The 23,936-nt window shown below is 40.2% G+C and overlaps 2 protein-coding genes across 4 annotated transcripts; both read left to right on the top strand.

Annotated features, from left to right (window-relative positions):
* Positions 1–1,380: 1,380 nt before the first annotated feature.
* On the top strand, positions 1,381–7,486 carry LOC103707308 (myosin-binding protein 7). 3 transcript variants are annotated; one of them, XR_015986815.1, is made up of 4 exons: positions 1,401–3,143; positions 6,279–6,338; positions 6,780–6,826; positions 6,914–7,486. XR_015986815.1 is itself a non-coding variant. In XM_008791749.5 (3 exons), the coding sequence occupies exons 1-3, from the start codon at positions 1,800–1,802 to the stop codon at positions 7,014–7,016; spliced, it is 1,494 nt and encodes a 497-aa protein (XP_008789971.1). In that variant the 5' UTR covers positions 1,381–1,799; the 3' UTR covers positions 7,017–7,486. The 3 variants fall into 3 exon arrangements, 2 of the variants coding, with proteins under 2 accessions (XP_008789971.1, XP_088577368.1); XM_008791749.5 differs by lacking the exon at positions 6,279–6,338 and having other exon boundaries at positions 1,381–3,143; XM_088721242.1 differs by lacking the exons at positions 6,279–6,338; positions 6,914–7,486 and having other exon boundaries at positions 1,458–3,143; positions 6,732–6,826.
* Positions 7,487–8,477: 991 nt separating this feature from the next.
* On the top strand, positions 8,478–12,619 carry LOC103707320 (transferring glycosyl group transferase). Its single transcript, XM_008791760.5, has 2 exons — positions 8,478–10,412; positions 12,064–12,619. The coding sequence occupies exons 1-2, from the start codon at positions 9,100–9,102 to the stop codon at positions 12,302–12,304; spliced, it is 1,554 nt and encodes a 517-aa protein (XP_008789982.3). The 5' UTR covers positions 8,478–9,099; the 3' UTR covers positions 12,305–12,619.
* The last annotated feature ends 11,317 nt before the right edge of the window (positions 12,620–23,936 follow it).

The raw sequence follows: 23,936 nt of genomic DNA, 5'->3' as shown, positions 1-23,936 counted from the left end.
ATTTTTTGAGAAAAAAATATTTTTATTATTATAGCATAGGCTTTTCCCCATGGTCTCTTGGCCCTGGTGCATATTGAACTATTGCTACCTGTCCTGTTCTCTCAACGCAAACCATTCTTTTTGTTCCTTCTCCTCTTTGAGATGAAACATTCGCCTGGAGCAAGATAGAGGATGGGAGCTTGCATCACCCAAAAGTGAAGGTGCATCTTCACTAATTCTACCAATTCTTTTTTTATATGTATAAAAAAGGAATTCTCTGGGCAGATGCTGTAAGGAGATTGAAATAGCTTTTTTTTTTTTTTTTGGCTAAAAGAGATCGAATTAGTTCGACATATACATTGAATTGCCAAACTTGCATTTGTGGGCCCGAGAAATTTTCTTGTGCGTATAATTGGCCCCACAAAGTACTCTAGATGCATTTGTCCTTGTGCAAATAATCTGAGCTTTAGAGTATTTCTCTATGTAGTTGATGGATGATTATAACCATCCATTGTTTCTTTCTGTATGCTTCATATATCGTTAGTATTATAATACAAAAAAGTTAATAGTTTTAACCATAATATGCCGTATCGTACCGAATTGAACCGTACCGTACTGATTTGGTACCATATACTATAGTAGTGTGGCACTGATTTTAACTACCCAAAAAGGAAATAATGGTTTTGGATTGGATCTGTTATATTGGGATATTGGAGGTATATGAAACTGGATTGAGACTGTAGCAGGAGCCATGGGAATCCTTGTTTGTTTCCTTCCCTCTCGGACAAGGAGGGGGACAGGAGTCAGAGACCGGAGTCCGAGTCTCTTGGAAAGGTTAGTTGGGTCAACGGTCTGTGGGTTCAAAAGCCGAGCTCCAAACCTTCTTCAAAAAACCATGCAGAGAGAGGGAAGAGAGTGATTGGGTGGGGTTTTTCGAGCCTCGCTGACATGGCTTGATGGGCCTAACGCCAGCCCAAACCTTCTTCAAAAAACCATGCAGAGATAACCACAAAACTTAACCACTTGGTTTTATTTCGTTTATTATTTATGCATGTGTTGGTCTCTCACTGTACCATGGAATCACGCAATTTGGAACATCCTCGGTGACCCTCAAAATTGGTAAACATATATCTCTCTCTCTCTATATATATAATTTCCTCGGAGTCTTAATATTTAATAATCACGAAAAAAGTGACCTGGCAACAAGAAGCTGGACGGCTAATATTTAGTGAAGAGTTTTTTTTCGGTCGGTCCTCCTGAAATGAAACCCCAACCGTCGCCTCCCTTCCCCAGGTCCCCTGAGTCCCCTCCCTTCTCGCCCCAAACGCCGTCCCTCACCGATAATATTAAATTAATTTATTAATAATAATTAATTAATATTAAATTAAATAGAAAGAAACCATAAAAATTCCATTTCCGATAGAGACGCACAGACTCGTATAGAGAGGGGAGGAGGAAAAGAAAAATTTCCTAGGGTTTCGATTTTTTCTTTTTTAATTTTTTCGAACCCTCCTCCCTCCTTCTCTTCCTTTCTATCTACAAATCCAAACCCTAGGCGTCTCGATCTGACAAAGAAAGGCTTCGGCTTCTTCTCGCTAGCAATTCTCTCCCTTCTCCTCCCATTCCTCGTCCTCTTCCTCCCCCTCCTCTCTTCTTCCTCCTCCAAACTCCCCACGACAACGGCGGAGGAGGAGATAGAGGAAGAGGAAGAGGAAGAAGAAGCGGTAGCCCCGGCGGCAGAGGCAGAGGCGGAGAGGGGGAGAGGCGTGGTTGAATCCAAGAAGAAGGGGAGGAGAACCGATGCTGGCGGCGGGGGATCCATGGATCCCGAGGAACCCCCGCCGGCGGCGGCCCAACCGCCACAGTGCGACTGCTCATGCCTCTGCTGCGGCCCCACCGCCGCCTGGCGCCGCTCCCTGAAGCGCAAGCTCGACCAGGTGGAGGCCGGGGTGGCCGTGGCCACCATGAACGCCCGCCGCGACCGCCCCATCGCTGGAGAGGGAGAAGGAGACGAGGAGGTGGCCCGGGTGGAGATCGAGAACGAGGCGGCGGCGCTTCGGGAGGCGCTGGGGAGCCACCAGCAGTCCATCCAGGAGCTGTACACGGAGCTGGAGGAAGAGCGGAACGCGGCGGCGACGGCAGCGAGCGAGGCGATGTCGATGATCCTCCGGCTTCAGCGGGAGAAGGCGGAGGCCCAGATGGAGGCTCGCCAGTTCAAGCGCTTCGCTGAGGAGAAGATGGCTCACGAACAGCAGGAGTTTGCCGCCCTCGAAGACCTCCTCTTCAAGCGCGACCAGGCCGTCCAATCCCTCTCCTGCGAGGTCCAGGCCTACAAGCACTGCCTCCTCAGCTACGGGATCATCGCCTCCTCCGCCGCCCCCACCCCAACCGAGCCTCTCACACCCGACGCCGCCACCGCTACTGCCTCTGCCGATGTCCTCTATTCCCAATTCGACCTCCCTCCGCCTCCTCCACTGCCGTCGTCCTTATACGACTACCCTCCCCTCCGCTGCACCGTGCCCTCCGAGGCTGACAATTATGGTGCTGCAACCGATCTCGAAAAGTACCCCTTTGGCGAGACCCCTCGCGAGCACCTCCAGAAGCTCGAGCAGCGCATCTGCCAGTTGGAGAGAATGCCGAGCAGCAGCCATTTTGTCATGGACAAGGGGGTCATTGGCCAGTCCCCGAGAGGACGAGGAGGTTACCGCCCAAAGCATCTCAGGAAGTTCTCCTCCTTTGACAGCTTCGGCCCTGGGTCGCCCACATTCAACAGAGGAGAAGAATTTCCTGTTATGGTGGACCGTGCATGGGATTGCAGTGGGAGGGATGATATGAGCGACAGGGTGTACACGGTCGATGCAGTGAACGGGGTGATGGTTGGGGCATGCGAGTCATATATGAGCACACCGAGGGAGTTTTGGAGCCAGCGGGATCCAGGCAGTGTTGAAGAAGGGGAGATACGGAAGCTGTACATGAGGCTCCAGGCTCTCGAGGCTGACAGGGAATCGATGAGGCAGGCAATTATATCGATGGGCACAGATAAGGCGCAGACAGTGCTGCTGAAGGAAATAGCTCAGCAGCTGTGTAAGGATGCAGTGCCGGAGAGGAGGATCATAAAGAAGCAATCTTTTCTTAAGAGATTTTCAATCATGTCCGCTATTAAGGTAATTTATTTTATATAAATGCTCATAGTTAGTTAATTCAAGGCTTATTGATTATTGGTTTAATTAGAATGAAAGATCAGCAGTCCGAACTATTGTTATAAGAAATCAGTGTCTTATTCTCTCAGCATCTGGTTTAGAAATTTGCCAAATAATGAAAAAGTTCAGATCATTAAAAGAGTTAGACAATCATATATAATGAAATTTGCATTTTAGATTTGATTGGTTGCCTTAAAGTCCTGTAGGATCCTTTCAACCATGGACGTGGCACTTTCTCATTATCATGTATTACTAGGATAAGGTGCAATTGGAATATCTTATTAGTTTTATAATGATTGCCACAACAACCTTTGTCTTTTTGTACATTGGCCATGCTCATCCATTTCTAATTAATTTCGCTTCCGAGTTAAGAGTTCATTTCCATGAATGGTTGTGCCGTCAGAGTTCAGGATCTTGCTATTGTCATCCTTTTATAGGAATTTTTAAAGAACTATCAAGAAGTCATAGGAGGCAGATGAATTATGTTTTGGTCAGTGACCGAGCAAAGTTATGTTACTGTTTTAAGAAGCAGTCTTTGTAGCCACATATGCATATGTCTTCACCATGGAGGATCTAGGGCGTCTTTCTATGTAGTTTGGTTTCATAGTGGGCACCAAAGACCTAAAGCTTTGGATATGCATCCCTCCACCTCCTCTATGATTATTTCTATTCCTTCTGATTCTTTTTTTGAGCTATTTCTAAATTTTGTATTTGTTCTATCTATTGTTATAAATTTATTTAACTTTTTCCCTGTAAATAGGAACCATGTAGGTGCTAGCCCGAGCGGTAGCATATTGCTTAGGCACCATGCAGTGCCTTAACCTCCTGCACAATGCAGACACTTCTTAAAACCTAGATCTTGCTCTACTTTGATGAAGTACAATGTGCAGATATATTATCACCAGTTGAGTCTGATTGTAGGACCGCAACAATACAGCTTATGACCCTTCTTGATGCTGATGCATGACCCATGTAATACATTTTTTGAGGAAGTCTAGCATTTTATAGGCAGGAGAAAAGATAGAAATGAAATTTTAGTAGAAATATATGTTTTTCTAATCTGTAGTCCAAATGAACATTCAAAATGGGGTGGCAGTGGGTTCAGACATCAGCAACTCCTGTTGTCGAGGCAATCATGAACTGAGCTGCATGGATTAGCGCAGCACATATGGTTACTTTTCAGGGTCTGTAAATTACTTAATTGAGCGCTCGTGTTTAGATTGGTTGAGAAGTTATACTCTGACTAGATGTGCTTTAAAATAGCCTAACTTAGCTAGTCAACTTGTAAAATATCCAGAATCATTTGGCCCATGTATTAAATGAATTTGGTGTTTTCCTACATTGTTATATGTATGTGACTACATCTTGAGTTTATCCTTCTTTGTAGGGAAGTTCATACTTTAGTCTCTTTTACTTTCTTTTTTATTTTTTATTTTGTTATGCCTACGCATCATCACTAGTACAACTCACCAACTCGTTCTTGTTTAGTATCAACCACCAAGATGCACTTTTTTCTTATTGTTATGCAACCATGCAGCATGCAGAACTATGCAACTATGTAGCATGTCGAATGGTGCACCTTTTTTTATATTTTTTTTTCAGATTAGTCTGTAATATCTTCCATGTTTGTGTATTAATCCCTGCTTTTTTCATATTTATACAAAGATTCTTCTAAAGTTCTCCATTTGTAGAAATCCATCCTTTCACTAATTTTCATTTATTGAACTATAGTTAAGGTTAACCATGATAGCATAAGGACAAAAATGCCCTTGTCTTAGCAACAAATGAGGCTTGGCCCTTGGCCCTTACTCACCTAATACTCTCTCTTCTTGCTCAGGACTTGGCCGCTATGAGAGCAATATCAAGGGGAATGGATAAAGGGGTTGGTTAATTTTGAGAACTAGGGACAAATGTCCAGAAGATATGAAACCAACAATTTTGGAAGAATAGAATATTCTGTTATTATCTAACTTAACCCAAGACATGCATAAGTATTAAGTTACAATATTTCATGGATTAAAATATAAATATGAAAAGACATGGATTAATATGCAAATATAGAATATTATAGGGATGAATCTGCAAAAGCCTCTTTATAAAAAGATGAAAATAATGCTTTAGAATCTTAGTAGCAGAAAATTTCTGTCTGAGATGCTGTTTCAGAATCTCTTATGAAAAGCTCCTCCATGGCCACCGCCTCCTCGGCCTCATCATAGTTGACAAGTTCAATCTCTCTCCCGTGGTAGAGGAAAAACCAACACTTAATCAACCCTCCTCCCCCTTCCTCTTCCTTGGCCTCCTTATAGTTGCCAAGTTCTCTCTTCTCCTGGCAAAGAAAACAACATGACATCCCAATCTGAAGGGTTGATACCTTAAAAATCTATACTGTACCATCATTTGACTAGGCTAAAATCAAGGTGGCCCATGCTTATCCAGTAATGGTCCATCACTTAATAAATTGACAGCTCTCATGCTGATTAGGATCCAAATGGCATGTTGATCATCCAAATCGCTCTAGGTTACCTGTTTTTATATGGCAAATGTGGAACTTACATTACAAGGTTCAACCCTTGTTCCTTTTTAAAGATTGAAGGCTTCATATAGAGTCAAATGGTGACATCAGTACTTTTATTTTCTTAGAGAAAGGTTGTGCAGAGCCTAAGCAATTCATTAAGTGAATGAAACAGCTCTCAAAAGTCCCCCAGTTAAACCAGGAGAACAGAAAACAAGAAGCAAGCTACAAAAGTTGGAGGAGATCCTCTTAACAAGTAAAAACATTACGATCTAACAGAAACTGATTATTTGCAGAACAGGACTGGTCAGCTTTCTTTTACTTTCATTCACTCCCAATATAATGGCATCAGTACTTCGTCAAGGAGATTGTTGCTGACACTGTTTCTAGATTTATATACCAGACTGATTGGTTGTAAACAAATATACTTGTGCTCAATCTAGGTCTACAACTCGCTAGATTAGTGTTATTTTTCTTATAGTGATGCAGCAGTGCTTAGCTCTGTAGTTCTATTTCACTTGCTTTTGAGCTCTGCAAGTCTCATGCTCAAAGTAGATTTTAACTAGCAACTCTTTTGTTCATGGAAGGTTTGATATCACAGTAGATGCAGCAGGATACCTTTTCAAATCCTGATTATTCTCTTGCATGTAAGTTACTTAGTCTGCGTACTTTCTGCAATCTTTGACATCATTCAGATTGTTTTTGTCCAATCTTGCGTACCAGACTTTGTGAATGCCATTCATTTATGAATATGCTTCTAAACTAGAGCAAGGAATAAATCTGTAAGCTATTGTAAGAGCATCAGTGGTGAATCTAAAATTGGACGGCGCATAGAGTTCTGAAATGAGTAGTCTGACTTGCCCTAATTGCATGTGTTTCTTTGAATTACCTAATACATTATTTTAGATAATTTACTCTGTAAAAGTCATCATGAAGTCTTCGTTAGGGATCATTATAATGGTCTCAGTTTTTTGTGCCATGTTATTTGCTGTCTTACAGTTGCTGGTATTTGCTAGTTAATTTTCATTCTGCATTTGCAGTATTTGGGATGATTCTTTGCTTAAACTTTTCTCCCTTTTTTCCTTCAGCGGGTCATGTCATTTCTTTTCTGGAGAAAGAAATCTTCCCGGATCAAGTAAGTGCTTATTTTGGTTGAAGGTTCTGATGATTTTGTTTGGAGGGTTTAATGACGGTTAACTGTTGCTTTGAATGTTTGTGTCAGGTACACATTCGGGTTATCGGCCAGCAATGCTGGCTTATTGCTGCTTTTAGACAAGACTTCCCGTATGCGGCACAGGAGATTTCTCACAAGAACACAGTGGTGAACTGGTGATAGTGATTGAATTCGACTGTCTCCTACATGCTACATGTGCAGTTCCTCTGAAACATAAGTGCATTGGTATAAAACTGAATAGAATGTTGGTCATGTCTGGATATTATTTGGAAATCAATTCTTTCATGGATGTCACCAGATTGTAGATGAAAAGTCTCTTTGTTGTATTTCTTGCTTTTTTTTTTTTTTCATCTACCCTCTACATGTTTGATGAGCAAACAAGGAGCACGTATATAGGAAGCATGCCCTACAATCTGTTGTAACTCAGCTTACGATGGACATCCTTGATATCCTGTATGCATACTGAGGTCTCTCCATATAGCCACGGCCTCAGCGTGTGATCTATGTGCTTTTTGTTTATTTTTTTGTTTTTATTTTTTGTTCTTACTGCCTTCTTTGTTGAAATACAGAATATTGAGAGGGAACTAAACCATGGTACGTGGACCTCTGAATTTTTCGTAATGCTTGCATGCCGTGATTTGTGGGATTTTGTTTTTTTTTTTCTCCTTGTTTATTTGTTGATGAGTTTTGGTCGAAGCTGGCTAAAATGCTTCAGTGTCATCCTCGCAAGCCGGGAGACGGTTTCATCTTGGCTTGGGGTCAGGCTGAAGACCCAGCCCAAAGAATCTCAGGCACTGGCTTGTAAGTAGCTTTCAAGGCTCTAAGTTTCCCCATTACCTGAATGATACATTCGGTGGCGATGCATTCCTACTTGCTCTGCTCATATGTATGACTCCTTCCTCTCTTCTGCTCATTTCAGGTTGGTTGGTGGGAACCGAATACGCCTCTACAGAAAAATGGGATGCCCATGCGTGCCCCCTTTCTGTGGGTAACTCATGCATGTCCTCTTACGTGCCCGGCCTTGCACACTGATGTGGCAGTGCATGATTGGTTCGTAGACCATGTTGCAGACTTTTATTCGAGGAATGCTGTGGAAAGTGTCTGGGGACTTCCTATGTCAATTACTAGGGAGGTGTGAATGAAAACCAGCTGAAGGTATACATGAAAAATCAGTTCTCGAGGGTTCAAATTGAAAGGAAAACACCGGGACATATAATAATGCCCTACTCAGGATGCCGGCGATGAACACCATTGATGGGTTTTTTTTTTTTTTTTTTTTGGCTAAAGTGGGCATTTCATATATCACGGATACGAATATATTCAATAAAATCGAAATATAAAAGATTTTGAAATGCTTCAGACATCTATCTCTTCTCAGACCATAAGATATCTCTTGAGTAACTTGCTATATATATGCTGTTATACGGTCGGCCGCTTTATTGGTCTTTCGATATGTGTAGTCTGAAATATGAGATTTTTTTATTATCATCTAAATATTGCAGAGCAGAGGATGATCACCTTTATGACTACTCAGGCTCTGCGGATTCAGCTAATCTCCTTAATGGCCTTCGGGAATCTAAAAACTCCTCGCCAATGCCCTACGTTCTCTGGCATCGGGGCTGAGGGAGGGGAGAGGCTGCTTCTAAAACGACGACCCGAACTTCGAATTATGTACCTAACCTAGCATCCCTTTCGATCCGAATCGCCCGTGCAGTTCGAGTTATTTACCGGACCAGCCACGCTTGAAACCGATTGCCGGTGGGTTAATCGGTACCATCCATCCTGAATCGGGCGGTCAAGAAAAAGCCAGCTGTAAAAGGACCGGCAAGGACTTTGGAGTAGCTGAGTGGAGCCTATGCCGAAAAGAGTTGCTGGAAGCCCTCCCTATTCGTCCGTCCCTAACCGCCGGACCTTCTCCTCCGTCTCTAATCTACCCGACCAGAGCGGCGCCACCGGAGGCCGGAGGAAGGCGGCGTGGCTCTCCCTGTCCGTCACATCACCGAGCGAAGTCCACGCCGGCGACCTGAAGCCGGAGGAGGTTGGAGAGTATCAACAAAAAGGACGGATTCATCTCTCTCTCTCGCTGGCAAGCCCGCTCTCCCTTCCTTCTCTTTTGATCCATCCCCCTTCAAACCCCCACCTGCACCTTCTCTTTTGCTCCACCCCCTAATAATTTCTGGATCTCTTGGTACGTACCCTTGCTCACACTCTTCACCCTCTCCAGTCTCCTCCAGATGCCGAGCGTCTTCCACTATCTCACCTCTCCCCATCTTAGCCGAAAGAAGCCCAAAAAGAAGAGGAGAAACCCCACCAAAACCCTAACCCTAAACCTTTCTCCAAAGCCCCCAACTCCAAATCTCGAACCACAAATAGACGGTCGCGAAGAATCCGAGGAACCAGAGGAGGAGGAGGCGGGCTTCAAGCTCAAACCTTCCGCTTCCTCCCGATCTCTCGCCGTCCAACCTCTCGGCAACCTCTTCCTCCTCGATCCCTCCGCCAACGCGCGGAACTCTGGCCTCGGCGCCCTCCGCGTCCTCTCCGACGAGCTCCTCCTCGACATCCTCGGCCTCCTTTGCGGCCGGGACCTCGCCATCCTCTCGGCCGTGAGCCGCTCCTCCTACGTCTTCGCCGGCCACGAGCCTCTCTGGCGGAATCTTGTCCTGGAGGATCTCAAAGGTGATTTCTTGTTCGATGGCTCTTGGAAATCTACCTACGTTTCGGGCATCGCGCCTCGCTCCGCCCCCTCCCGTGCCGCGGCCATCGCCATTCGGAACTTGTACTCGGATTATTTGTTCCAGAGCTGGCTGTGCGCCAATCTGGAGATGAAGCCAGAATGGCTCGAGAGAGACAACATCGAAAGGAGGCGGGGGATCTCGGTGGAGGAGTTTGTGGAGTCGTTTGAGGAGCCCAATAGGCCGGTGCTTCTGGAGGGATGCCTCGAGAACTGGCCGGCAATGGCGAAGTGGACAAGGGAGCATCTTGTGAAGGTCTGTGGGGATGTCAAGTTTGCAGTGGGGCCAGTGGAGATGACGCTCGAGCGCTACTTCCGCTATGCCGATTCAGCAAGGGAGGAGCGCCCGCTGTACCTCTTCGACCCCAATTTTTCCAAGAAGGTGCCCGAGTTGGGCTCGGACTATGAGGTTCCAGTATACTTCAGGGAGGATCTCTTTTCAGTGCTCGGAGAGGATCGGCCGGACTACCGGTGGGTCATCATCGGACCGGCAGGGTCGGGTTCGTCGTTCCACGTGGACCCGAATTCCACATCTGCCTGGAATGCGGTGGTCAAGGGTTCGAAGAAATGGGTGATGTTTCCACCAGAGATTGTGCCACCAGGGGTCCACCCGAGTCCGGATGGGGCTGAGGTTGCATGCCCAGTCTCCATCATGGAGTGGTTTATGAACTTTTATGGAGCGTGTAAGAACTGGAAGAGGAGGCCCGTTGAGTGCATCTGCAGAGCTGGGGAGGTGGTCTTCGTGCCCAATGGGTGGTGGCATCTGGTGATCAATCTTGAGGATTCCGTTGCAATCACACAGAACTATGTGAGCAGGTAAGCTTCTCCGCACTTCATAAAAGTTCTCATATGTTAGTTTTTATGTTGAGTTAGTATTGGAAAAAGTGACTATCTGCATTTCTGAAATGGTAAAGGATGAGATTTTCCTGTAAAACTAGAATGATATGACTACTTCACGTCTATGAATTTTCTATGCCTGTCGATCTGGGATGATGCCTGCAATTCTTAATTGCATCAAGTCCAGTAATATTTGTCTGTTATCTGAAGTGGGTGATCACTTGTCAGGAAGCTATTTTTTTTAATCCTTTCCCTTGAAAAATTCTGCCTTTATTCAAATTAATTAATTCTAAGTTGCTTGTAGGAACTTAGCAAGTTAGATTGATCCAGGTGTCTTTAGATGGGGGGGTTATGGGAAGTTCAAAAGTGCATCGCTCTTTATTCTAGTTCTTTTCACTTTCATGTCTTTTTAGTGAAAAGACGGCAGTGGTCCGCCGGCAAGCTCGTTCGAGGTTTTTCTTGCTTGGTGTGTTGTGTTCCGTTGGACTGCTTGTAACATTCCAGGACTTCATCCAAAAAGGCTAGCCAGAAGGTATTTTTTAGGTTCCTTAGTCCTATATGAGTACCCAAGATCTCTCCGGTAAATAACCGATGTGGGACTAAGCAGATGCCCCCGTGGATCTTCACATACTCCCCTCATTTAAGCCCTGACGTCATCGTCAGATTAAGGGTCCGAATCCATTCAAATCTAATCACAAGCACCATGAATAGCCTATGGTCAGTTTCAATGAGTCCGTGCTGCAGTGCCCCCTAGTCCACATGGGATATAGGCTAGGCCCGCTTTGATATCATTTGTCACAACCCAGAACTTCACCCCAAAAGGTTAGCCAGAAGATATTTTTTGGATTTCTTAGTTGTGTACAAGTACGCAAGATCTCTCCAGTGATTAACCGATGTGGGATTAAATAAATGCTCACATGGGTCCTCACACTGTTATGGTTCCAATTCCATATGGTGGTGATAAACTTTGTGTTGCTTATTTATTCTTCATTTGTATTGCTTTTCAGATATCTTGGCCTGTGCTCTTGGAGAGTTTATAACCACAAACCTTATCCTATTTTAAGAAATTCTAACACACTTTTATCCTTTTGACTTTTATTGTTGACCATAACAAAGAACATATATCTGCTGTCGATTTACAGTAGAGCTACACCACCATCTAGTCAACTACCATATTCCCATTTCCTACACCTAGCCCTATAGAAAGGAGTGACTTTATTCGATATACTCCTTAAAGTATTATACATAGTTTATCCCTCCCCTTGGTCTCATCTTTACAGATACTTATACAACCTTTAAAACATGTTTCTGAATCGTAGGACTCACAACTTGCCTATAATGAGACTAGGACTCTAAATTAAACATTTGGATCAAAAAAGGACTCCCAATCAACATAGAACTTGATCATATGAAACAATCTATTTTCCTAATAGAAGACAACTAAAGACTTTGCACGTATAAAAAGGATATTAGCTAGTTACGCACCTGGCAATCCGAGATTTTGGGAGGGCAAACTGAGGATAGACATAACTGTCGGCATTTTTTTGGCACAAGTAGCTGCCCATGACTCAAATTTATAATTATACAATGTTGGTTTTCTGTTGCTTATGATTAACACTTAATGTTGCAGGAGAAATTTGTTGAATGTGCTGGATTTCCTTGGGAGGCCCAATGCAAGTGAGCTTGTCTCAGGAACCAAAGATAGGGTGAACCTATATGAGAAGTTCAGGAATGCCATTAATGCTGCTTTCCCTGGAACAATTGATCAGCTAAGACAGAAAGCCCATGAGAAAATGACCCAGAAGAAAAAGCTGACCTTCTGGGAATCCGTTTCAGATGCCAATGCCGGAGGATTCAGGTTTTCTTTCTAACCCAGTCAAATTGAACGGTAGCAGGGGTACAAAATCCGTGGAGGCCTGTACCCTATTCTGAGCCAAGTTTTCTTTCTGACGATGAACCGTCCCATTGACACACCAAAAGGAATTGTTCGTTTTCTCTTAAATCTCATTTTGTTTAAGTGATTTAGAGCGTGGTTTACTGAAAAAACACTTATCAAGAGAAAGAATAGCTCTCCCATATATATTCCATTTTTCTACTTAATGCCTTGCTGAGATGGCGAATCAACTTTTTCTTGTTGTGTTTCATTTTGATTTGATTCAAACTGAACATGGAATATTCTGTTTGCATATGGTTGGTTCTCATGGTTGATTTGCTAGCCAGTAAACCGAAAAGGTTTTGATATCATGTTTGTAAAGTCAATCCAATGGTACAAAACAAGTCACTGTAAATTGAGCCTTCTACTCCATTCAAACATGCAAACGTAAAGGCGCTGTGTGCGCCGTGGGGACTCCGCTGAATTATGATCCAACTCACCCTTCTTCTATCTTAGATGAAATTTATATTGGATATTGGACTACCACTTCAACCAGCTATTTATTTTGGGGTGATATCCATTTGGATCCATTTTTCAAGTGTAATCTTCTTGGATACGGACAAAAATTTTGGCAGCTAACTGATGATTGTATTGGTATATGAATTTGTTGGAGAAAAGCATGTGGATACACAAATATCTGAAATGTATTTGAGCATCTCAATTTGTTTTTAATTTTATTTAGTCTCATATAGCCCTCATGAATTCTAAATAAAGCTACTGACAGCATCAACATGTTTTCAATTTATTTATTTTAAATAATGAGCCTTTTAATCCAAACTATGTAATTTAATATAATTATAAGGATCTACTAAAGGACTATTTGTTTCCTGCAACTCAATTGCAACTCGCAACTCCAATCATAGAAGTTCTAAATGTTGCGCCTAGATTTGCAGTTAAAAACATCCATACTACTACTTGCAACTTAAAGTTGCGAATCCTATCTAACTCATTTTGTATCCTCTTATCTGTTAACCAGGTTAAATGAAAACTGAATTATAACTTAATAATGTATAATATTATTAACATGTCGTCCAAGTATGTGTCAGGTTCACAGCATTAATCTGTACCTGCTCCCATTCAGATCTAGCTCTGGACTCGCACCAACTTCCATCTTGTTCCACCATGGACCCACTCAGGCAGCATACATCCCACAACAAATCCCAAGCTTCTTGTATCCCAAGCTCTTCATATGGTGAGTCCTTGCATTGCAGCAACCTCTAGATGAACCTCCATCCAACCAATCCCATTCAACCACCAACTACACGAAGCCAACAGTCTTCTTGCCCGCTGTCTCGATCTTCTCCACCATGCAGCAAGTTGTGCCTTCAGATCCCATGGTCACCTGCAGTAGATTTGGTGTTTTCGAACCCGAGCTCAGTATGCTAACCTTCATGAAAAATTCAGTGCCTGGTGAACCCAAAACCATAAGCTCAGCTCTGAACCTTCGAGGTCGGTACATCGCCATGCATAAGGAGTTGGAAGCACTAATTGCATGCTAATCAAACATGCATGGGTTTTAGTCTCCTGTGATTCTAGCATGAATATATCTCACTGGGGTGCAGGTGGGTCTCTAAGACCAAATCAATTAAAGACAGATGGTAGTCTCGAGCGGCTTAAAACTCGGTTAGTCACCAAGGATTACCAAGTAGAAGCTGTTAAACCTCCTAGTATTTGCACGATTAGAGGGTAGTCAATCCGTCGATTTCATGCATTCTTACATGGCTTTCTTCACCAAGATGTCTATATGAAGCAACCGCATGTATTCATCGACCAACATCTTCCTTCACCAAGGTGTCAATTTGATGGCCTCGAACATGCTCCGATCGCTTTCAACACCTTTCTTTTGATCTCAGCTGGATTTTTCTGCTGCATGGCCAACCCTTACAATTTTTATTCAGAAAATTTGTCATTAATTGCATTCTTTCTCTCTTACTCCATACTTCTACGGTGCAGTTCATTTCTCTTTTAAACATGGGATATGCTATCAAGTATTTTTGATGGTATCCAATATTAATCTGACGTTCGCAATGCCTAATCTTTCATGTTGTTCTGTGTTAACTATGCAGTTCAGATTATGCATGCCCGAAATATTGGATATTTTCGTCGAGTAGAACATATCCTCGGTAGAGATCACTTGGCATTCTTTCTCTCTAATTCAACATTAGATCTTTATGCCTTTTCTGAAGGCTGATGGCTTGATTGAAGCAAACAATTAAATGATGCTGACGAGTTTTCTGCTGGGTTTCAAACCCTGGCTGGGCTAAATATGCACGAGCCTGCCAAAACCTAGGCAGGCTGGGCTAAATTTGCACAAGCCTAGGCCTTTGAGGTTGGCATTGGGTGGAGTTGGGTTGTCAGTTTGAACAACAGATATTCTAACCACGCACTCAATCGAAACATATCAAATAGATAATCCAACCCAACACATGCAACTCTTATAACAAATAGGCCATGTCATGGAAAGTTTAATCTACTGATATGACTTGGCACGCTTAAATCCTTGCCTGCACTTTAATCTATTAACCAATGTTATTCTACTATCTTCACATCTATTTGATTATATATAATAATTGTTAAACATAATCTCAGCATATGGTTGTATTTATATAGTAAGAATGGGTCACTTTCAAGTTCAAGTTATAATTATTGCTGACCTATCCTGTTACCGAATGAGCTGATCTAAGTCAAGCATGTGAAGTCTCCGACTCCGGATTCAACCAATTTAACAAATGAAATCATGTCAACCGGTTCCGAGCCAAAAACCAATTATGCCAGATGCAAAACGACTCATGTCGGGTCAAGAATTGTTACATGTTAAGTACTAGCTCAAGATCAACCAATATTACTAGGGATCGTGTAACGGGCGACATTTTTGAGTCATGCATGCTTCCTCACAAACTTAAAAGGTCCAACCGTATGTGGTGAAACCCCCACCCATCTTTCTGTTCCAGTTGATTTGGTGCTTGCTTCGCCGCATATGATTGGAATCTTAGGTATATAAATTTATGTACTCAATGCTATTATGCAGGTAAAAACTTACTAAATTTAACTTACGAATTTAACTAAATTTGATAATTCAATAATGTAGAGTAATATGCTACTAAAATATATAATACTAAATAGTAATACTCAATCACATAGTACTCGAGGGATTGGTGAGAGTTCAAGATCCCTTTCAGAGTTTCATCTGTATTTCAATCTCGATGACCATGGTGCATATGATTTAGTTCATTATATTGCTAACTACACAAATAATTCAAATAACAAGACTCCATTGGTAAATTATAACTAAATTCTATATATATATATATATATATATATATATATATATATATATATATATATATATATATATATATATATATATATATATATATATATATTGATTGTTTACTTTTCGTTTTGTGTGTTTTCATGTCAAAATCTAGACAATGGCCTCAAAAGTGATGAGCCTTAAGGGTCCATCGGACGTTGTATCTTAGTTAAGGCAAGCAAAAAGCTATTGGTTGTCATTTTACCTCAAAGAATACATCAAGTTCGCATAGGCTGCCATCGTATCCTAAGAACGCAATCATATGGATACGCTTGTCTGGTGCGGGGACCGATCGAGAGAATAACATGTGAACCCAAATCTACTGGTTCATGGCCATTCTTCATCTCACCACTCTCATGGGCCCAACACACCATTGTCTTTGTTCCAATTGATGTCAACGATGTCATCATCCTAGTGATTTTATTTATTTATTTATTTATTTTTTGTACTTAAGATGTGCAAAGTGATGTCACACAAACATAATATCCACGCTATCCAACTATGATTTCTTTTTTTTTTAAAAAAAAAAATCTCACAGAAGAATTTTTAACATGATAGTCCTCCTAAATTAGCATATTTTGAGCATATATATATATATATATATATATATATATATATATATATATAGTAACACCCAACCCAAATAATAATGAATTGGGCCTAGTGCACTTGATTGGCTCGTATGTAAGAGTTGGAGGATGACATAGAAAAAAAGGATCAAGTGTTGTTCGACTTGGAGTAGGAGACCGAAATAAAAAAGATAGAGCCCTATTCAACTTGGAGTACGAGATGGGAAAAAAAAAATAAAGAATAGAGTCCTATTTGCTTTAGACTAGGAAACATAATCCTCCTCCATCCTGATTTCCTATGAGAGCTAGGAAACCTAGCTTCCAATGGCTATTTAAAGACTCTCGTGCCCATTTTCACCTTATCGCCAAAAGATTTTGCCGATCACCATTACTAGACCACTGTTGGTCCATCTCCTTCTTCTCTTGACTTCCAACGGTCTCTAACAGAGATTTCAATTGAGCATTTGCTAGAGTTTTAGGTCCTAAAAGGGATTGTCGAAATTATTTAGACCTATAATTCGATTTCGCTTGCAAGATAAGTAATAATCTGCATTTTTTAAGATTTTTCATTTATAAAATATTATTTTTATAGCAAATAAATTGTTAATTAATCCATATGTGATTTCTAAATTTTATGATATCGTGTTTTGAATGAAAAATAGATATGTAATTCAGAGTAATATTTTCTGGACTACTATTTTATTTTTTACTGATCTTACATTGTATATGTATATTTTGATTGGATTACAATATATATGCTATTTTATAAAAAGCACTTTGACATGTGTTAGATTTGAACTCTCAGCTTCACTATATATTGGACTCTGCCAATTGGAAATTATGCATTGGCCCTCTCACTATTACTAAGATCATTGATTCTACTTTTGACCTAGCTACAGAGTATAAGTGTAGTCATAGTTTAAGACAGCTGAGTTGAATGTGATTTATTTCAAATCAGATTTATGTATATATATATATATATATATATATATATATATATATATGAATATTTGAAAGATATGGATTTTAATGGATTTGTGTTTTGAAATAGAATTAGTTGTCTTTATACTGATTCATAGTAATTTGTGTTTTACTATTGTATTTTATGTTATTACATAAATTATCTAGTTAGAGTATTTATTACTTACTAGGCTATCAAGCTCATTATCTCTTTATTTTTTCAGATTTTAAGGAGTAAGATAACACAGGGTTATGATCGGAAGAATGACTAGAGACCGAATTATTTGGCACATTTAATTTAGATCAAAATTTGATATAAGATTTTTTAAATATTGTTGGATTCTAAGACATTAAAATTTGATTCTAGTTGTCTAAATTAAAATTTGAGCATCGATTATTTAAATTTATTTTATTATTTATTTATAATATTATATTGAGATGCCTTGCATTGTTATTAAAGAGAGTTTCTACAACTATATCGCAGTTGGCACGACTCTCAGGGTTTGCAAACAGGGATCCGGGGCGTGACACATCATATCCAAGTCTCTTGTACTAGAAGATGACCCACGTGCCCCCGAGCTTGGCTTTTTTTTCCATCTCTTGCCGGGCAATATCTCCCTACCTTCTCTGGTTCCTCCTGGTCTGGATATTATTATGAGCTCTACACCTATCGCATCTCCTTTTTTTTTTTTGTGTGTGTGCATCTCATCCTCCCTAAAACCTTCATCTCACCTTTTGTTTTGGTAGTTAAACCTTTATCATCTCACTTTCATTCTCTTTTGCGAAGACAGATCTTTCAGTGCCTTTCTAGCATCTTTTTGGGTCTCGTTTTGGACAAGAAAAATAAAGGTACTGCAACTTGCCTTCTCCTAGTCCAATGCCCTTCTCTCCAGTGACTTGTTTTAAGCTGCAATTAATATGGTGAAGGACCCCAGAGGCAATTACTTTTGCACCGATGAGATGGATGAAGTAGGGAACATGCAATGTAGTCAAGAATCACGGGGCGGCTCTTCATGCCGAACTCTTGGCAACCTTAAAGATAAAAGGTGCACTATATATCCCACCTTAAAAGCACTAGGGTCAGCTTCAGTTGTAAGCTACCACCACTTCAGTGAGGTTATTTATTGCTTTTCGACAACCTTAAAAGCACTAGGGTCAGATTCAGTGTAAGCTACCACCACTTCAGTGAGGTGATTGCTAACAACAGCACTAGGGTCAGATTCAGCTGTAAGCTACCACCACTTCAGTGAGGCATTGCTAACAACAACAACAACAATCATCAAGATGATGGCAACCATGCAGAATGAGTCAGTTTGCATGCAAACATGCATGTCCCTCTCTTCAGTTATTTCATGCAAGGTTTTGAGTCTCTTTTTTCATGGCGACTCCTCCTTCTCCTAAAAGAATCTTGGGACAACTCTAGAGAGTTCTTGGTGTGCTAACTAATTAAGACCTAAATATTTTGAAAGGGCCAGAAGCAAATTATAATTACAAGTTTTAAGTTCCAAGCCACCATCCATCCATCCTATGCAGTACTCCAGAAGGAAACCAATCGGGCAAAAAGAGACTGGGCACGTCTGTAAAACATAATGAATACATACAAAGGTCAAAGACCCCAACGTAACTCTGATTTCCTTGTTCCAAGCAAATTAAGGCCATAGGCAGTACTAAGGGAAGAAAGCTTACCCAGCTCATTCCTTGGCCCTCAAACCTCAATATCGGCACGAACACCTTAAGAGAATCCAAGGTTCCAATCCAGATATAGAGAGCATGCAATTAATGTGTAGCCTGATCTGTGAGTGGAAAGTAAGGAGACTGATCACCTCTTTCTCCCATGCCACGAGTATCCCACCAGACACTCCAAAAGCTAGAATAACAGAAAACATACCACTAAACGTACGATTTTAGCATATAACTAGTAGACTATGATCTATGTGCCTTTAGGACAATGGACAAGACATTATGATGTGCCTCTCTCTTTCTCTCTAAAAACTAGGACTAGTGGAAGCCTGGCTAAACTAATTAAGAATCATGGTAGGATTGAACCTAGCTAGATCTCTTATATCAACGCAAAAAAACTTCACCTAACCAGCAGTTTACTCATAAAATTTACTATACTATTACTTAATAATTACCAGTCTGACATTAAGATGGGGTCATAAACCATAGCACAACAACATATTTATCTTTCTTCTGATTCTTACCCGACAACATTTCATTACCTCCACCATATAAAAGCGTTTCTCATGTCTAAATAGTCCCATGCAAATTTGGTAGAGGAAATATATAGCAGAAAGTTTATAACTCTAAATAGAGTAGAAATTAATAATGAGAAATTCTGCCAAAGAAGAAGGTATTTATATTTCCAATTGTGTTTTAATCTCTCTTTTATTTACCATGGAAAAAAGAAAAATTGACAATTTTGGTATAAAATTATGTCAGTATGCATATGGTATATGCAGTATAATACATGTAAATTTGAGAAAGAGAAAGAGAAAGAGGTTTCATCCATTAATTTAATTAGCCGGGCTTCCCAACTTTAGAATAAAATGTATTTAGAATAAAATATCACAACTATATCCAAGAAACATTCTAAAGAAACATAGTAGCTACCAAGGTGAACTGAAGAATATCCCCTCAATAAAGAAAGGGCGAACTAGATTTGCTCAAGCGAAAAAGGGTGAACTAGAGGACAGAATCAACCTTAGTTTTTAACTTACTTCAATATGAGATTTAATAATTGTTTTTTCATTTATTGACTGTTAAGTGATTATTTCTAATCATATTTATCAGAAAAAAAGATTTTATCATTTCCTGTAAACTGCAATAAAAATTCATCCAAACTTTAGGAGGCAAGTGTCAATATTTGAAATTGATATATGGGCACCTACTGTACGAAAGAAAAAGACATACTAACAACTACGTAGAACTCAAAAAGGATCAGAAATGCAATATGAGAAGGTATGAAAGAAAGAAGGCAAATTTTTTTGGCATATCTACCCTTAATATAGTTTTCAAATTCCGACAAAAAGTCTATCAAAGATAGTGGCCATTGCTCCATGACTGCGTTCGATTAGGAAATAAAGCAAAAATAAGGACCAGAATACTCTCTATTTTTTTTTTTTAAGAAAAATTTTGACTCCATGTTTGCCAGACAAAAACATCCTTGTTCTATAATTGTTTGGGCAGTAGACGGTAGTTTTACTTCTAGCCGCATGAAAACAGAGAGAACCTGTGATTGTGAAGTAGCTGCTCGAGAAGAAAGCAGTGGCTGTAATGAGTTTTTTTTTTTTTTAATTTGTTTTGTCATCTCTCCGACATTGCCGGCCACGTGGAAAGCAGAAGCGGGCATGACGTCTTGGGCGCGCGTCGGAAAGCTGCTCGGCGGAATGCATGGGAGGCCAAGAAGTACGGTAGACGTGGGAGCGTGTCGACCGATGAGCTTCCTTCCTAACTTGTGGAACAGGCACGAAGGACTCGCAAGTCCCTCTCGTGTTGAGGGCGGCACCGCCCTACGTTTATTGAACATCTATTTTTTCTGAAAAAAAATTATATAAAATATTTGTCATATTTTTAATAAAAGAAAAAGCCAATTTTCATATCTGTTATTGAATATCTGTTATCTAAAAATTTAAAAATATATTTAAAAAATACCCAATTTTCATATCCCATTTATTTTTTTTAAATATAAAAAATTTATTTTCATAAGGATGCTATATATATATAATATATATATATTATTTTTTTAAAAGCCCAACCAAATATTTGATGCTACCCTTTGGAAGAAGCGAGAAGAGAAAACGAAAGCAATAAATGATGTTTCTCTCTGACATCAGGTGCATCAAATGGCAAGCGTGCGGAGAGATTAAGATGTGGGCACGCATGCTCTTGCATGGCATCAGGTGCGTGGTAAAATGCCATACACTTGAAAACATCATGGACGAGCAGAGAAGTAGTCAGTAGAGACAAGCATTGTAAGATGGTCTTGTCCAATCTCTCGACACAGTGTCCAATCTCTGCTCCAAGTTTCAACGATATCTATATCCATATATAGCCTAAAAATATAGCTAGCAAGGAAAATATGCCAAAATTAGTAAAAAAATTCATCCAAAACCATCCCTCAAATATCTAGATTTAGGGTTAAAAATAGATATGATATTATCTATTTGGATCCATTTGCATATTAAGATTTATCTAAATATGCACACAAATTGCAGTATCTGACTACTACTCATATCTATATCTATATCCATTAAAAAATATAAATTTAAAAATAGATAACCAATGATCCAATCCGTGTCCAAATTCTGGTGTTGTTTGCAATCATACTTAGTTTTATGACTTTAATGAAAATAAATGACAATATCAAAATATCTTTAACCTAATTTATATTTCATATGGTGATCCTTTTGATCCGGTAATTCATAAAGTTTTACTATCCAATATATTTTTTTTCTAGATTTATACTCCTAGAATCAATATCCACTTTGCATTTGTATCCATTTAAAAAAAATATAGATATAAAATTTAATATCTATACTTATATCCATATCTATCATCCAAATAATATAGATATGGACATACTAATATCTAACTAATCTATATCTAGTCCATTTTTAGCCCTTAGTTGATTAAACTATCACAAGTAAGGACCTTGATGGGATAAGTTCGTTGTTTGGTACTTATTCTGGAGATAGGCAAGGATTATTCTACATTGCCACCTTTCCAAATTGAGCCTAAGACTATCACAAAATCCTTTTTCAATTAAACCCTTAGAAGTGGCCTTTATACATTTCCCATTAAGACTTTTGACCCTTATCCTTTGTTTGACTGCTACTTTACAACTAAACCCACCTACTGGTTTCAATGATCATTTAATGTTTATTTCCTCAACTTGCATATTCCTAGGTTGTTTATAAAATGGATGTAAATATACATAGAAATAGATGCAAAAGTGTGTGCAAAAGAGTAATGCTAAATATATAAAGGCTAAGAAATTCCCTTCTCTCATTTCTCCAACATAGCACTCAACTTTGATTTCACTCTGCTCCCACCTCTCTCGCTCTCCTTCCTACCCCTGAAAACTCTTTTCCTTTTTCCATTGACTGGGATTCCTTTTGAGAAAGGTAACTAATGTGGCCTAAATTTGATCTGCGTATCATGGATCGGCACATGGCCTAGCATGTAGTAAATTCCAATGATACTTTTATTCTTAGATTGATCCAAAAAAAGAAAAGCCAAAAATTAGCCTTTTAATCGGACTCAAACTCTGAAGAATCCAACTCTTATGGGATGGAGATTCTTTATCTATAAAAAGAGTTTAATACCCCAAATATGTAGGAAAGATAGGTTATCCTACACCATACTCTTGTTTCTTTTTTCTATTGTTCCCCCAGTGCCCTGTATGAGTTAAGTATTAGAGGCCATCCGGTTGGATCAGCTCCGACGATCTTCTTTGCTCTCTTTTTTTTTTGTGTGTGCAGGTTGATCGGTGCTCTCAAAGCCTCCACCATATTAGCAAATAAATGATTGCAGGTCATGTCCATACGTAGAACAGAAGAATATTTTGGTCATACCCTTTCTAGGATCTTTTCCTTTGAGACTTTTTATTTTTTTTATTCTAAAATCATAAAAAGAAACTTTTAAGAAAAATATTACAAAATAAAAGATAAAATAGGTGTAATCAATTAGCATATGAATATCATTGTTTCTTCCCCCCTAAAAACGCTTTAGAAGGTGACGCCACCCTGCCCCTGCTAGGTCTTAGCCTAGAAGGTGACGCCACCCTGATAGCTGACAAAGGGAGCCCAAGAATCATGGAGCCCCAAATTCTCAAGTGTGGAACTCCTAACCTTCTGTTATGATAAGGTGGTAGGATGGAAAGCTGCAAGCCAACCGAAATATCGCCCGGTAATGACTTCCAGCATCGATCGACTGCTTCTTTATATCCTTCCAAGTTCCATCCATCCAAATAATTGATAAATACCAGGGCCCAGCAGTGGGACCCCCTAATATATATATATATAGCCAGTGCAATAGAGTTTTTTTCTCTTTTTTTAAAGAAAATGCTGTGGTTGGGCGCCGACGCATATATTTCAGGGACCGATGGCCGGCACGAACAGGGTTGCCACGTGTCGGGGTGGCGCGTGTCGGGGGTACCCCAAAAGAAAAGGATTGGATCTTATCAGGAGGAAGAGGGGACCAGGGTTGTCCTTTGGGTGGAGGTGCTTCCAAGGGCCCCTACCAGAACTTGTCAAGGGGCTCCGCACAGCCGCACAGGTGGCCGAGGCCTGTTTCAGGACAACCCACAGCCACTAACGAGGAGCAAACAGAAAGGACTCCCACTGCCCAAATTTACTCCAATAGCCCCAAATTCCTGCACCGGGCATTTGTTTGAGCATCCTATGATCTGGGAGGCCCGCAGATAGATTTAGAAGATGAACAATTTTTAGACAGCACATGTGTTTCGAAAGGCATATCGGGGAGCAAACTGGGTCGCCTCCTTTGTCGCTCGGCACATTGGAGAGTTTCTCTGGACATCCGCAGTAAATATACCTATTTTTTTGTACTCTTTACTTTCTCGTGATTTGGCAAGATATACTCATGTTAGAATTATATGAATTGCCGTTTTTATCAAAAAAAAAAAAAAAAGCTTCTCCCCTTAGCAAAATAAAAAAAAGAAAAAAAAAAGAAAAAGAGCTTCTCTAGAATAATCAATTAATCATGCT

Source organism: Phoenix dactylifera, chromosome 5 (assembly GCF_051530095.1).
Source record: "Phoenix dactylifera cultivar Ajwa chromosome 5, Ajwa_hap1_PhDact_Kaust_v1.1, whole genome shotgun sequence".
Lineage (NCBI taxonomy): Eukaryota > Viridiplantae > Streptophyta > Magnoliopsida > Arecales > Arecaceae > Phoenix > Phoenix dactylifera.
Note: the sequence above shows the minus strand (reverse complement) of the source record. Positions and strands in the feature narration are given on the sequence as shown.